The sequence below is a fragment of the Nematolebias whitei genome, chromosome 3 (genome assembly GCF_014905685.2).
Source record: "Nematolebias whitei isolate Nwh7 chromosome 3, NemWhi1, whole genome shotgun sequence".
NCBI lineage: Eukaryota > Metazoa > Chordata > Actinopteri > Cyprinodontiformes > Rivulidae > Nematolebias > Nematolebias whitei.
In genome coordinates this window covers 10,596,109-10,610,125 of record NC_056500.1, presented here as the reverse complement: position 1 = coordinate 10,610,125, position 14,017 = coordinate 10,596,109, and the positions used below count along the sequence as shown (strand labels likewise).

The following is a 14,017-nucleotide window of genomic DNA, read 5'->3' as shown; positions in this document are numbered from 1 at the left end:
AAAATGTTCGGTGTGGATAATCCATCATCTTTACCCTTTTCCTCTTTTTCGGGTCATGGGGGTCACTGGTGCCCATATTCAGTAGTCACTGTGCAAGAGGCGGGGGACACCCTGTACAGGTCTCAGTCCATCAAAGGGACATAAAGACAAACGAGACAAACAACCATTCACTCTCACTCACACCGTGGGACAATTTAGAGTTACCAATCAGCCTAACATGCATGTTTTTGTTCTGTGGGAGAAAACTGGAGTACCTGGAGAAAACCCATGCATGAGAGAACATGCAAACTCCACCCAGAAAGGCCCCCGGCCGGGATTTGAACCGGCTACCTTCTTGTTGAGAGGCAACAGCTCTACCAACTGAGCCATCGTGCCGTCCTGTGTGGATATTGATTTCGATTTATCTTCTTTAAAAAGAATGCCAAACTGTTGTAATGTCACAAACTGAACAGAGGATACCAGATTAAACTTGTGTACAAAACCAATTTACAAAATGTGCCATCTCATGAATGTAGTGTTTGTTGGTACACAAAATTCTCTAGAAAGGTGAAAATGTCCTTTTAATCTGTAAGTCAGTTTATGCATGACTTTACAGAATATTCCGTTATAATCTGTGAGCTAATTTCAGTGTATTTTTTTTTTGCTTCTCAGATAACCAGTTGCCATCATACCAACCCATAACCTGTTTGGCTGCTTCATCAACTTTGAGTTGCCTTCCACTGTGGCCCTGCAACATGGAGAGTTTTCACTGTGTGAATGAAGGCTGACCAGAAGGAATGAGGCACTCAAGAAGATGTTCCCAAAAGGCCTTCTGGATGCAGTAGCTGCGTTTGGGAGTGCTTTTTCGTGACAAGTGTTGTATGCGTGCCTGTGGGAATATCCAAGCAAAACCTGCCTTCTTCATCAGGCAGGGACATGCTACTCTGAGACTGGATTCAAGAAACCTATTAAAAAGGAGCCCCCTCTCATAAACAATAAATACTAAGAAGAAAAGGGAAAATCTGAATGTTTGACATCCAGGACATTTTAGCTGCACTGCTGGCTCATTCAAGTGTCCTCTGCACGATTCAGCAGCAACACTTTTCCTCTGTCCTGTAAGATTCTTCTCCCTCCCCCTCCCTAAAGCGTGCCCTCCATTGTTGTTATCGGAGTTTCTATGGTTTGCATGGCTGGAGAATAACCGTGGAGAAGCCAGGGTATCACAAGCTTATGGATTTTGACAAGAGAGGGGGCAAGGGAGAGACAGAGGAAGGGAAAAAGATGTCCAAGACAGCAAGCAGCAGGACTGGACATGGGGGCAGGAGTTCTGGGACCAATTCTGGAGTTCTTATGGTTGGCCCAAATTTCCGAGTTGGTAAAAAAATCGGCTGCGGTAACTTTGGAGAGCTGCGGCTGGGGAAAAATCTCTATACTAACGAATACGTGGCCATCAAATTGGTAAGTACTCCCCTCCAGAAGCTGCACTGTTAATGTGCTGAAGTTAACTCTGTAACTTGTTTGCACATTTCTTTACCTGTACATCTTCATTTATGTTATCTGTGCTTTTCTATTTATCATAAACATCTTATCTATCATCTATCATCTATCTATCTATCGTCTATCCATCCAAATTAATTCTCTGAGTGCAACTACCGGTAACCGTTTGACCTTAGCAGTAGAGAAACAGGAAGTGAACAGGATCTGTCCCCCACCCCCACTTTTCCCACAGCTTACACTCATGATGGTGCACAACCATGCTCGGCTTTTGTTTCAGTGCTTTTTGTTCAGACACAGAGGTTAGATTGTCTACCTTTCATCTTATTGTAATTATAATAATCTTCAGGGAGAACATTTAAACGAGGGTAAAATGAGATTAAACACATTCAAAAAAAATTCTTGGGTGGTCTTGTTTTAAATGAGACTGATTAAGCTTTTACCTTCTGTGCTGTAGAATCTGAATTAAACTTTGAAAAGTTTCATAAATAAGACATATCATAGAAACAAGTATACCGGTAACCTTTTTTTTAAAGGCAGACAATCTTACTAACTTCTCATTCCAAGTTTTCTTCAGTCATTGGAGATGAAGCCAGTCATTTTTCATTTCACACAAAACTTTTTTTTTAAAGAACTTTCTTAAGACTGTAACGTTTATAATTTTAGGTCTTTTTGTTTTGAGTCAGCTAAGGTTTTTTTTAGCGCCAACACTGGTGAAACCATACGAAATGTCAAAGCTTGTTTGTTTTCTTATTGCACAACTTCCTCCACATCCACTTCTCAACATATTTACAAGTGTTGCAAATTGTAGAGCTCCCACTGAGTCATATATAGTTTTTCTTGATAATATCTTAATGTAAGAAAGGCCTGAATTCCTGGTAATTCTATTATTCCTCCTCCTGGTGTCCACTTCATCACCGTCACAACTGCAATGATTTTTATGTACCATTATCCTTCCCAGTTCTTCCTCCTACAGAGGCCCTGATGTCTGAGTCGACATTCAGTAACAGCTTTGCCCACCACAAAGATGGCAAAGGTTGGCAAGCAACTGTAATTGCAGGACTACTTTTCTGCAATCTTTAATCGCGCTTGCTGCCTCACCCTCTTTTCCTGAGAACGTCCCATCTGTTGGGTATTTTTACCACAATAGTGTCCAGCTATATCTGGAACTGGCAGCAGTGCCATCACACTGCTGGAAGGACCTTTTAGTCCCACTAACATTTATCTGAATGATTGAGACTGAAAGGGGAAGTTCTCTAAAAGTGTTAGGCTCAACAGCCCCAATAATAGTATAGCTGAATTTGTTAAGATTGATGAAAATTTATTTTAGATCTGATTAACTTTTGGACTCAAATGTAATTCAAGGCCACTTGTAATCAGCTTTAACAAACACAAAAACGGCCATAACTCAGGCAATTTTACAGATATTGAGTCATTCACAGCACAAACTCTGAGCGTGACATTTTGTTAACATTATTTTTAAGGTTTGACAAAATACAGAAGTCAACTGTCATTTCTTATGATTTTAATTAGGGCTGTCACAATAACAAATTTTGCTGGGCGATAGTCTCAGAAATTATTGTAATAAACAATAATATTGTTTGAAATTTAACAATAATTAGTAATTATTGTAAAATTTAAGAAGAAATGTTAATTTGTTTTGAGTGTAGTACCTTTTTTGATCACCGGATGGTAGTATAAGTCTATTTGAACTAAAGGATGGATAATGAGGGCGTGAGCAGCATGTCTCTTAAAGAAAAATGGGAGGGAAGCCCCTTGACGTGACATGGGCTGTCTATCTTCGGTTCTCAAAATAGCGGACGTTCGGTGTGGTTCGAGCTGTTTAGCATAACATTTGTCACACAAAGCTTTTAATTAAAAAAAAATCAGTAAACAAGTTTTCAGCTTCTTTTTGCAGATAAACAACTTTTTACACGAAGGCACGAGTTTCAACCGTGAATTTTGGAGCTTCGACAAGACAGAGGTTTTCCCCCCGAAGTCGGCCTGTTAGCTTAGCCCGTAGCTTAGCTTCTCAGTTTAGCTGCTTTTAATGATCCAAAAATGCGATTTTGGACAGTTAAAATGGATTTTAAAGAGAAAGAGAGAGACACGAAGAAACGATAAAGCCGATAAATGAAAATGAGGTTGATAATTTTAATTTATCATGTGATTAATTGATTTATTGTTTATTGCAACAGGCCTAATTTTAATTTGAAACTCCAATATGAAAGGTGGCAAGTGATATGCATTCCTTTAATTATACTAGACCTTCAGTTTGATGTTTTCAACATGAATGAAGCCGTTTTTGTCCTGCTCAGATTGACATTAAGAGGGTTTCCCCTTTTTTCATTTTTCAAGTGATCTATCCCAGTGTTTCTGAACTTACTTTTTTTTTTTAATAATCCAATGAACATTGTTTCGTTTTTAATTAAAATTTAAGCTGTTGTTGTGGTGAGTGAAACTTGGAAGATGAAGTCAATTATTACTTTGTGTCTGGCTGAATAAAAGTTGATGATCTACCAGCAGACCTGTGAGCTGACTGTTTATAGCTCTATGTTTGGTTTAATCTCATTTGTTCTCCTTTTGTTAGACAAATTGTGAATGCCAGCTTTCTAACAACAGTCGGTGAGGATTACTCAGTTTTTAGTTGCAGAGTTTTTTGTGTAGTTGCGTATATGGGTCACACCTTCCTGCAGCTGGGACAAAGGTGAAAGCCACCGTGGCCACGTGACACCAAAGACAGCTGTGTCGTTTGCCAGTGCTCAAGCTTGCGTGCCTGAGATTTAGAGCGGCATAAAGCAAGAGAGAAGAGAGAAACTGAGTGCTGAAAGGTTGTCTTTGTTGGCAGGCCTTGTCGACACACAGTGGTTCAGTCGTTGGTCCAGCTGGGAGCTTTCTCACACTGACGAGCCTCTGTGATCGAGGCACGACTGCGTAGCCTCTGCTACAAGTACACTGTAGGTTTTAGAGAAGGTCTGTGATCTCAGCTTTTCAGAGTAACAACACTGTTAAATATCTGGTTTTGAGAATTCTTGTAGCCATTTTTAACAGTGAACGTCTTAATGTGACGTCACTAAGACAAATAAAATGGTTTTGTTTTGCATTAGACATTTATTAAATTGACGTCATCATATCCCCAAATACCTTCCGTTTATCTTATAAACCTGATTTATCTTTTATCTTTATTTCTACCATTTTACAAACAGCTCCAAGTTTCAAACACCACAGCTTTGATTCTCATGTAGTTTGCCATATACTGTGAGACTTGGCACCTTCCATTCTGATATCATCCGTTCTGAGTGATAATTAGCTGAAGACTCCTCTTTGTGGTGATGACGACCTGCGACTATGACAGCAGGCTGCAATATCTGCTGAAGCTTGTAATAAGTGAAGGCTAAAGCGTTGACACTTATTGTACTGCACAGTGTGTTTCTGTTCCTCTGTCAGAGGCTGATTATTGGAGTGAGCGTGTGGGAAGATGAACACAGTAAACAATGAGACCTACTGTGCACTGTGTGCCAGCCATGCATGTACATACAGAGCAGTGTGTTATCCTGTTAAGAGTACATATTCAGAAATAAATATAGTTCAAAATTAAAATGGTGGTTTGCCACAAAAATGAAGAAAACTTTGACCTTGGTTGCTCTGTCTGAAACAAGAAATTCATACTTCATCAGCTAATTATACTAATTATACTTCATTCCAGCAGTTGGCAAAAAGAAAACTGTGTTGTCTAATTGGTACGTGTACCTTAGAAAACATGTTTATTTGGATAACATCTTGGTAAATTGTGCACTTAAAGAACTGGCCTGACATTATTGTTGAAGGTAGGAAAAAGTGAAATTTTATATAGAAAATGTACGTTGCTAATGCTAAGTCCTTTGTTTGGGACACAACTTAAATCGTTAAAATCGTTAGACAGATGGTGTGAATTTTAAAATATCTATGGTAATTATTATTGTATGCACTGTGAGGTGATCTATCTCAGTAGTTTTATCACAGATAAAACTATATGAGCTTAGCAGCTCATAATGACATATTGGTAACAAATAAAATAAACGTATAATTTTTGCTCACAATATGTTGTGAAGAATGGCAAATATATATGTGCATTATTTTAACTGACATATTATTTATGACCAAATATAGTAAATAAAACCACTCCAATCCTTTTTTCCCCACAGTTTCCAGTAAAACAAAAAACTAATTTAAATTGTCCTGTGTATAAGGGTTATTCTCATTTGCAGCTTTTTTTTTTTTTTCAGCGACTGAGTCATTTATGCAGAGGCATATTAGATGGTTTATGTGAGCAAAGCCACTCATAATGCTGGTCAGTCGTGGTGCTCTGATGGAAATCTGTGGAGTTGTATCCAACCTTCCTGTCTGCCTCCCACTGAAGCATGATAAGCAGCTCTTGTTGCAGTCTAGCTCAGCAGCTTACACAAGCTTGCCATGAGGCAGTTGTCGGAAAACCGAAGGCACAAAAGCCTTATCAGCATGTTTGGCTGGAATTAAGGTGACATTTTGACGATTTAAGTTCTTTCCTACCCAGCTTGGGCTTTCTTGGAGCGCATGCTGGACAGACTGAATTAATAAATCCCAAGATGTCAACAGCATGTAAAAGCCTAGCTTCAGTCAACTAGCTAATCCTCTAATTAATCAGTAGCTTGCAGCAATTCTGTTCTTTCACACAGACACACGTTTGTTTTTTGGAAGAGTTTTATTAATAAAACCTACACAAGAGTCTATGGTCCAGTTAACATAATGCTGTTTAAACAAATCAAACTGTTTTGTTGCTTTTTGGTCATTTGTTTATTATACAAAGGCTGCGATTGTATTCCAGTCTCAGAAGTGGAGGTTTTTCCAAAATTTCTGCCATCGTTTTATGGGGGAAAGAATTGGACACATTTTCCTAAATTTTTTGATTTTTAATTTAAAATTACGCTTATCAACAACCTCTTCCCCAATCTAAATGAACATTTGTGCATTTGGCAACTTCAAAAAAATTTTTTTTTAACAGTTTTCATGCTTGACATTGTAATGTCAGTGTGCACGCACAACTTGATATACAAAAACCACAGCTCTGGCTAGTGACCTGGCATGGAAACTACAGCGGGTTTAACATCTTTTGTGGTCTTTAAACAGCGTTTGCAATCACAGCATTGTGTAACATTTTTACAATCAACATAAAATAAATATGTTTCCAGATTGTTCACGTGTAAACTGGGCCTGAATGTTGTTGACTTGATAGAAGCATCAAGAACATTGAGGCTATTTAACTTGAAACATTGTAGTGCGAAGTGAGATGTCACAAAATAAATGGGTTGGAAAATAAAAAAGGGCGTGTGCCTGTGGAGCAGTTTGTGCTGTGTAATTGTGCTCAATTTAATTGCAAAGTTAAGCTTAGTCATGTAGGCAATAAGAGACACTGGTTGTCCTTTATAACATGCGGTTCAAAAGATGAGAATTAACAACTGTTGTGTAATAAATTAAAAGCAACAACAGTTTTTGAATTGCATCTTACAAATGACAACCAGTGTCTCTTTTTTTCTTTTTGTTATGGTAAAGACGGTGAGTTTAACCCTTATACTTCAGTCTAAACTTGTTTTTGCAGCATTATAATTAAAGTTGTGAACTAGGACCAAAAATAACTAAACGAGAATCAGATGATTGTAATTTCAAAAGGAATGTGTCCAAATTCACCTTGGAGCTACCGGTACTTTTAACCAAGTATACCAAAAACAGGCATAAGTTTTGTGGTTGATGCAAAGCTGCTTTGCACCATGTAAGACATTCAAACATGTTGCGCAAACTCTTCATCTTGACAGGATGTATAGGACACATGAAACGGACTGAAGAACTTGACAAGTTTGAATACAACAAAACATTTCACGTCAACTCTTTTACCTGACAAGAAAAGACACGCATAATAAGAGTTGCTACTCACAGCATTGTTTTCCATCCTGACTTACTTCGATAAAAATCCTAGACAAATCTAAAAGGAGACAAAATATTTTAATATTAGCAGCACATTTTCTGTTATGACATCAAAATATCCATATTAGAAATTTGCTGGTGTTTTGTGTAGTCAAACGTACAATAGACATTGTTGCAAGATTCTACGCATTAGAGAATGACCTGTTTTAATAAAATTGGTTTAAAACCTTCATGATACTATTTTTTTAATAAGATATTAAAGAATTTGTGTTTCTAAAAATGTGCTGCCAATACTGCAAGTAAAACTGAGGCCACAGCTTCTGTTAATCAGCTTAGCCAGACAGAATAATTTAGTTTTCCATGTTAAAAGCAGCTTGTGATGGTTTTAGATTTTTTTCACTAGAAAGGGGCAAATTTGTTAAAAATTTGAACTTGAACACACACTGAACAGAATGAGAAATACTGTTCAGTGACAGGAATGTGTCATTTTCCCCAACATTGCCAGAACTGTTGATCAATCTTTATTTTTATTTTTTTTTATTGTGTGGGCTGTACATTCTTATCTTAATATCAGTGAGCACAGTAAAAGAAACGGTGCTCACATCACTCCTTGCTTTAATGTTACTTAGCAAATGATACTTGCCTCTTTGGTTCGTGTGAGTGGAACTTCCTACATCTGTGTGCAGATGACTGGTTGTGTTGTGTTTGCCTTTTACTCACGTCTGACTGTAGCTTTTGAGGAAGGAGGTTGTCTCTGACATTCAACCTTCTACTTTGATAGTTTTTGTCAACTTCCTGATACAATACCTGCTTCCACAATGATTCAGCTTTGAATTAAAATGGGTAAATTCTGTTTTTTCTGTGATTCTTGTTAAATAAATGACAGTTTGACCAAAGCTTTGACGATACAAGACATTAGTGTTGTAGTACTTGAGACCAGTCTTGGTCTTGAGACCAGTCTTGGTCTTGAGACCGGTCCCAAGACCACTTTTTGATGGTCGTGGTCTTGTCTCGGACTCGGATGCATTTGGTCTTGGACATTGAGAACTCGGGTTTTTATTTCCAGACCAGTCAAGACCACAACTGTGGAAATGGCACTAAATTTACAGAATATTGCCCAGTTTATTTGTTAACATCCTTGTTTTTATTGAATGCAAAACGTACTGATTAAAATACAAGCGATAACGTGACTCATTTCTAAATACATGTTTTTGTTACTGGTATCACGCCTACTCGCTTTCACTCGCATACAATACAGACAACAGAATATAATGTCGCAACCAGGAGTGAAAGTAAGCCAGCATGGATAATCTGTGAAAAGATTGAGCTCCAAGACTTGAGGTCTTGATCTTGACTTGGTCTCGGACCCCAAAAGTCTTGGTCTTGTCTCGGTCTCGGTACACTCTGGTCTTGGTCTTGACTTGGTCTGGGGTTAGACGGTCTTAACTACAACTCTACAAGACATTGTAATCTTATTGCTATTGGACTGTAGACAGCAGGTTACCATTAAACATTACTAATATCCAAGTGCTGTTTTTCCTCATGCATTGAGTTGGTCCTCAGCTCTGCTGCAGTTACACCCAGTAATTCACAAGAAAAGCCATTTAAACTAAATGTCAATAAAATATATTTATCTAAATGTTTTTCAGTTACAGTAGTATCTCTGGGCTACAATTTTTGGAAAACTGGTGCATCATAATTGCAAGAAAATAAATACATTTCTCACTAAATTCTGAGTGTTTGTGAACATCAAGTCATGCGGAAGTGTAGAACGACTACTTTTTAAAAAATCATCCTAAGTTTATATGCACAGCACATTATTTTGCTGTCCAATTTAGCAGCTTCCCCGACGTTCATGATTTAATCTATCGGAGTACACTTCTGAAATGAAGATAGGCAGATTTGGGCCAGTTTTTTATTATCCCTTGTCATGGTTCTAGTTTTAGACCTGAAGATTAACCTCATGTGGTTTCTGTCATAAGAGAGCCCTCGTGCAGGTGTCAAAATCCAACTCTAGTTCTCTTCAGAATGATTAAAGACACCCATGCCAAAATCGCGAAGGCTTTAAGACACCAGAAATGACTCTGCATCTATTTTAAGAGTAAAATTTGTTGCACGTTTTTTTTGAACGTGTTCAGATTTCAAAGGACAATATATTGTCCTTTTGCAGCTCACTTGAAGAAATTGAGAATTCTCATTTAAAGACATTTTGAAGACTCTTGCAAATGTTTATAAACCAGTCACCAACAGTTGCAGCCCAGTGAGATACAAATTTTAGTCTTTGACACCAACAGTAGTGTCGGTGGCTTCTTACAAATGTGCCTTTGGAAAAAAATAAACTAAAAATAAAAACCTACTGAATTTCTTCAGGATCTTCAATCAGTGTCCTGTACAGCCCAATTCTAGCAATTCCAAATAATCACGTTGGGGTTTGGCTTCATCTGGATGTATTAAATCTGAACTGAAGCTGGGATATGCAGCACATCAGCCATGTTGTTCCCTGACACCAAGACACCTTTGATCCTGAAGACTCCTTCAATAGAGAGCCCCACAAACACCCCGGTCATTTCCTACGAGTTTTATTCTCATGTGTAGGTGCTCTTCATATGCTGAAATTTGATTTGATCTGTCCAAGGATAAAGGAATCACAGTGCCAGTTGTGAAGTGGTTTACTGTGAGCAATTAAAGGTCAGCAGCTATTCTGGCCGGGGGGTGGGGGGCAGGGTGCTTGGTTTTGTTGACAGGGTAGAGCGTCCTCTTTGGATAATGGTAGGGGAATGATATGTATTCACATACTGACAGAAGTCACATTGATTTCCTAAAAATAAACAGCCCTCATTTATTTGTTTTATTACATTACATCACACCAGTTGTTTGATGTTGCTCACAGTGTCAAAGGGCCTGACATGAAATTAGTAATTATGATTACAGAAAAAAACATTTTTTTAGTCATTCAACATTATAACACAAGGTCATTGTTATTTAATGTTGATTGTTTCTGCATAGACGTGCTAAATAACTTTTATCCTCCTAGTTGCTCTGTCCAGACACTGAGATCAGTTAACTGTAGTGGAGGAAAGATCAGGTTTAGCCTGCATGTCATTATATATAAAGTTGCGTAATCCCTGGAAGTCCACACTGCATGTGCAAGTCTTTGAAGGCCACCTCAGGTTAAAACACAGAATGCAGTACCTAATCCTTGATGACATAAGAACATATCTGTATGTGTTTAAAGTGTTTTACCCATTAAAAGTTGTCCTTGAAATGGCATGCAACAACTCATCACACATCAACATTGAACGGCCCCCCTTCCCCTCGGGCTTGCATAGCAATCAGATTTTATTCTAGCTGGACGATATTTGCTCTTTATGGTAATATTAAGAAACCTCTAAGCATTTTCGCAGTTAGCAGCATGAGGAAAAATGGTAAAATACATTTATGATTGTTTCCATCTCTTCCTATAGTTGTCATTTTTATTTGAATAAAACCACCAGCAATATCACAGTTGTACTTTTGTCATATGAGCTTTTGATGTGCTCAAAGGTTTTCACATAAATAGAAGTATACTGTGTCCATGACCTTAGTAAAAATACACAGTATAATGTTCTCTAATGAAGCATTGAAGTTGTAAGAATATTTTAACCTGCACCATCAAGACCAACAGCATTCTGATGGAAGAGGGGTTTTGAACAACTTTTCTGTAGTTTACCTTTTATCATTTTTAAGTTTTCAATTGAGAGGTTGTCAGATATATTTTTAAAAATTATAGTGCAAGAAGTTCAAAGGTCATTCTCAATCATTCAGGTACAAAATCCAATAATGGTCAATCAGGTCATCTGGACAGTTTCTTTTTTGTGGAAAGATGTTTCGCCCTCTATCCGGAGGGCTTCATCAGTCTGAGGAGTCCGAAGTAAATAGTTTTCCTCATTAAGCAGTACACTCTTTTAGTGGACCAACTAGGTTACTGGTGATAAGATGGTTTCTGGGGGTTGTCCTGTCCCCCGTTGACTCCTTCCAGGCAGACGGCCAAAGCCAAAGTGGTTCAAGACATTTTATTTTTTTTTTTTCATTTAGCCTTTATTTATCCAGGTTAGTCTCATTGAGCCACGAGAACTCATTTTCAAGAGAGACCTGTTTAGGGAGCACATGGTGGGGGTTAAGGGCCTTGCTCATGGGCCCAGAGTGGGACGAATGAGGGTGGGGTCAAGTGTGGGTGTTTCACCTACCCCACCCACAATTTTGATGTTGTCGGGGCCGGGGCGTGAACCGGCGATCTTCAGATCACAGCCCCACCTCTCTAACCTCTGCGCCACCACTCCAAAGTTCATGCTCAATCATCCAGGTACAAAATCCAATAATGGTCAGTCATGCACCTGGATCATTTTTAAAATCCCAAACGTATCTTATGACTGGATTTTTACAACAATCATTTGTACAAAGAGAATAATTTTATATAGACAACTTTAGTCAAGAAAATTGATACTCTTAGATCGGTACCAAAAAACTAGAAGACTGTTAAATCCTCATTTTGGAGAATGTATATGTAATTCACTTATGTCTAGGCCTGTCACGATCACAAATTTTACTGGACAATTAATTGTTTCAGAAATTATTGTGATAAACAATATTGTTTGAAATTTGACAATAATTAGTAATTGTCAAATTTAAGAAGAAATGTTTAATTTGTTTTGAGTGCAGTACCTTTTTTGACCACCGGATGGCAGTATAAGACTGAACTGAAGGATGGATAGTAAGAGAGTGAGCAACGTGTCTCTTTAAGAAAAACGGGAGGGAAGCCCCTTGACCTGACATGGGCTGTCTCTCTGGTTCTCAAAATTGCGGACGCTCTGTGTGGTTTGAGCTCTTTAGCGTAGCATTTTTCACACAAAGCTTTCATTAAAAATCACTAAACAAGTTCTCAGCTTTTTTTTGCAGCAAAAAACTTTTTACACAAAGGCACTGGTTTCAACCATGAATTTTGGAGCTTCGATAAGACGGAGGTTTTTTTTCCCCAAGGTCGGCCTGTTAGCTTAGCTCGTAGCTTAGCTTCTCAGCTTAGCTGCTTTTAATGATCCAAAAACGCGATTTTGGACGGTTAAAATTGATTTTAAAGAGAAAGGGAGGGTTCAGTTGAGTTGAGCTTTTTGTCATCCAGTTTCTTTAGTAGAAAGAGAGACACAAAGAAATGATAAAGCCGATAAATGAAAATTATGTTGATAAATTTCATTTTATCATGCGATTAATTGATTTATTGTTTATCGCGACAGACCTACTCATGTCATTGTTTAGTTTGACACTGTTTTGATATGATGTCCAGTTACAATTTTCAACAAGTTAAGTATCATTTTAAAGCTTTTGAGATGGAGACTTTGAAAATAGAAACTCAATATTGAAAATTTTCGCATTTTGAATCTTTTTCCAGCACCAGTCACATTTTGAATCAAAAATTTCCCTTCCTTTACAACATTGAACTAACTACTGTTACCTACATGGTTTTATTGTTTTCTTTTTTATACAAGGCTTCACTTCATGAAGGCAAACATGTGGAAATCCAGTAAGCAAAGATTGCATGTAGCTATGACTTTAGAAATTATATATAATTCAATACCACAGTTTAGCTCTTTCGTATGTAATTTCAGGGATTGGATTAAAATATATCTGCAGGATGCGCTGAAAAATATTTGTAATTTGCATAGATGCCACTTCAGACATTTGCTGCTTGACCCCAGCCATTAATGAAGATGAAGCTTAGTCCATCTGCTTGGACTAGAGATGACTCTTAAACTGTGTCAAGATGCCATAAGCTTGTGTTTTCTGTTGTAAACAGTTTTTAAAGGTTCAGCATCTCCATGCCATCTGTTTTTTACTCATTTATATAGTTGGTGTTTTCTGTCCTTCTCTCTGCTGTGGCCTGACTTGTGTGAGACATGCCTGTTTCATGTGGGAGGTGGATGACGCTGCAGCACTTCCCCACTCCACCTCCCAAACCACGTGTCTCCACCCACATGCTTCCACTCTTCAGTTTTCTCCTGTTTTCCCGCTCTGTTTTTTTTTTTTTGCATGCATGCACGTTTTTTTTATACTTGTGATCTTGTTTGCAGTACCATGGATGCCAAAGTCCTTGTTTCCCATTAAGTGTAAAATTATCTATTAAATATCTGTTTGATCATCATTGAGTATGTTGAAGCCACTTGAGTTCTTTCAACTCCCATATTACGATAAATAAAATGTAATCATATTATTGACTTGTAAAAATCCTCAAAGTTCATGCTCACAGCTTACCTTAAATCTTAAAATTTCCAGGCACTCTCCCTCATAAATTTTAAACAAAAATAATATTGAAGTTGACTCATTTTTACTCAAACATGTACTGAATTCAAAATGCAAAGAACCACAACACCGTAAGCTTCCTGCCCTCCCTGCCAGTTAGCAACTAGCAGATTGTATTTGTACAATGACAACTTTTATTAAACCAGGAGCGTTGTGGGTGGTTCTTAAGCTTGCATACATGCAACTGGACTGCATGATTGATCTATACTGCTTCATTTTAATCCACCCCAGCAGACTATCCTCTGAGGAGAATGTTTAACTAAAACCACAGAACTTA

At 37.9% G+C, this 14,017-nt stretch overlaps 1 protein-coding gene across 4 annotated transcripts in view; it reads left to right on the top strand.

Moving 5' to 3' along the window:
• Positions 1-770: 770 nt before the first annotated feature.
• The window catches only part of csnk1g2b (casein kinase 1, gamma 2b), a 110,904-nt gene continuing 97,657 nt past the window's right edge, over positions 771-14,017 (top strand). For all 4 annotated transcript variants that reach the window (XM_037697981.1, XM_037697979.1, XM_037697980.1 and 1 more), the window contains exon 1: positions 771-1,437. In XM_037697981.1, coding sequence (XP_037553909.1) covers positions 1,210-1,437 — 228 coding nt within the window. In that variant the 5' untranslated portion in view covers positions 771-1,209. The remainder of the gene's footprint in view (positions 1,438-14,017) is intronic.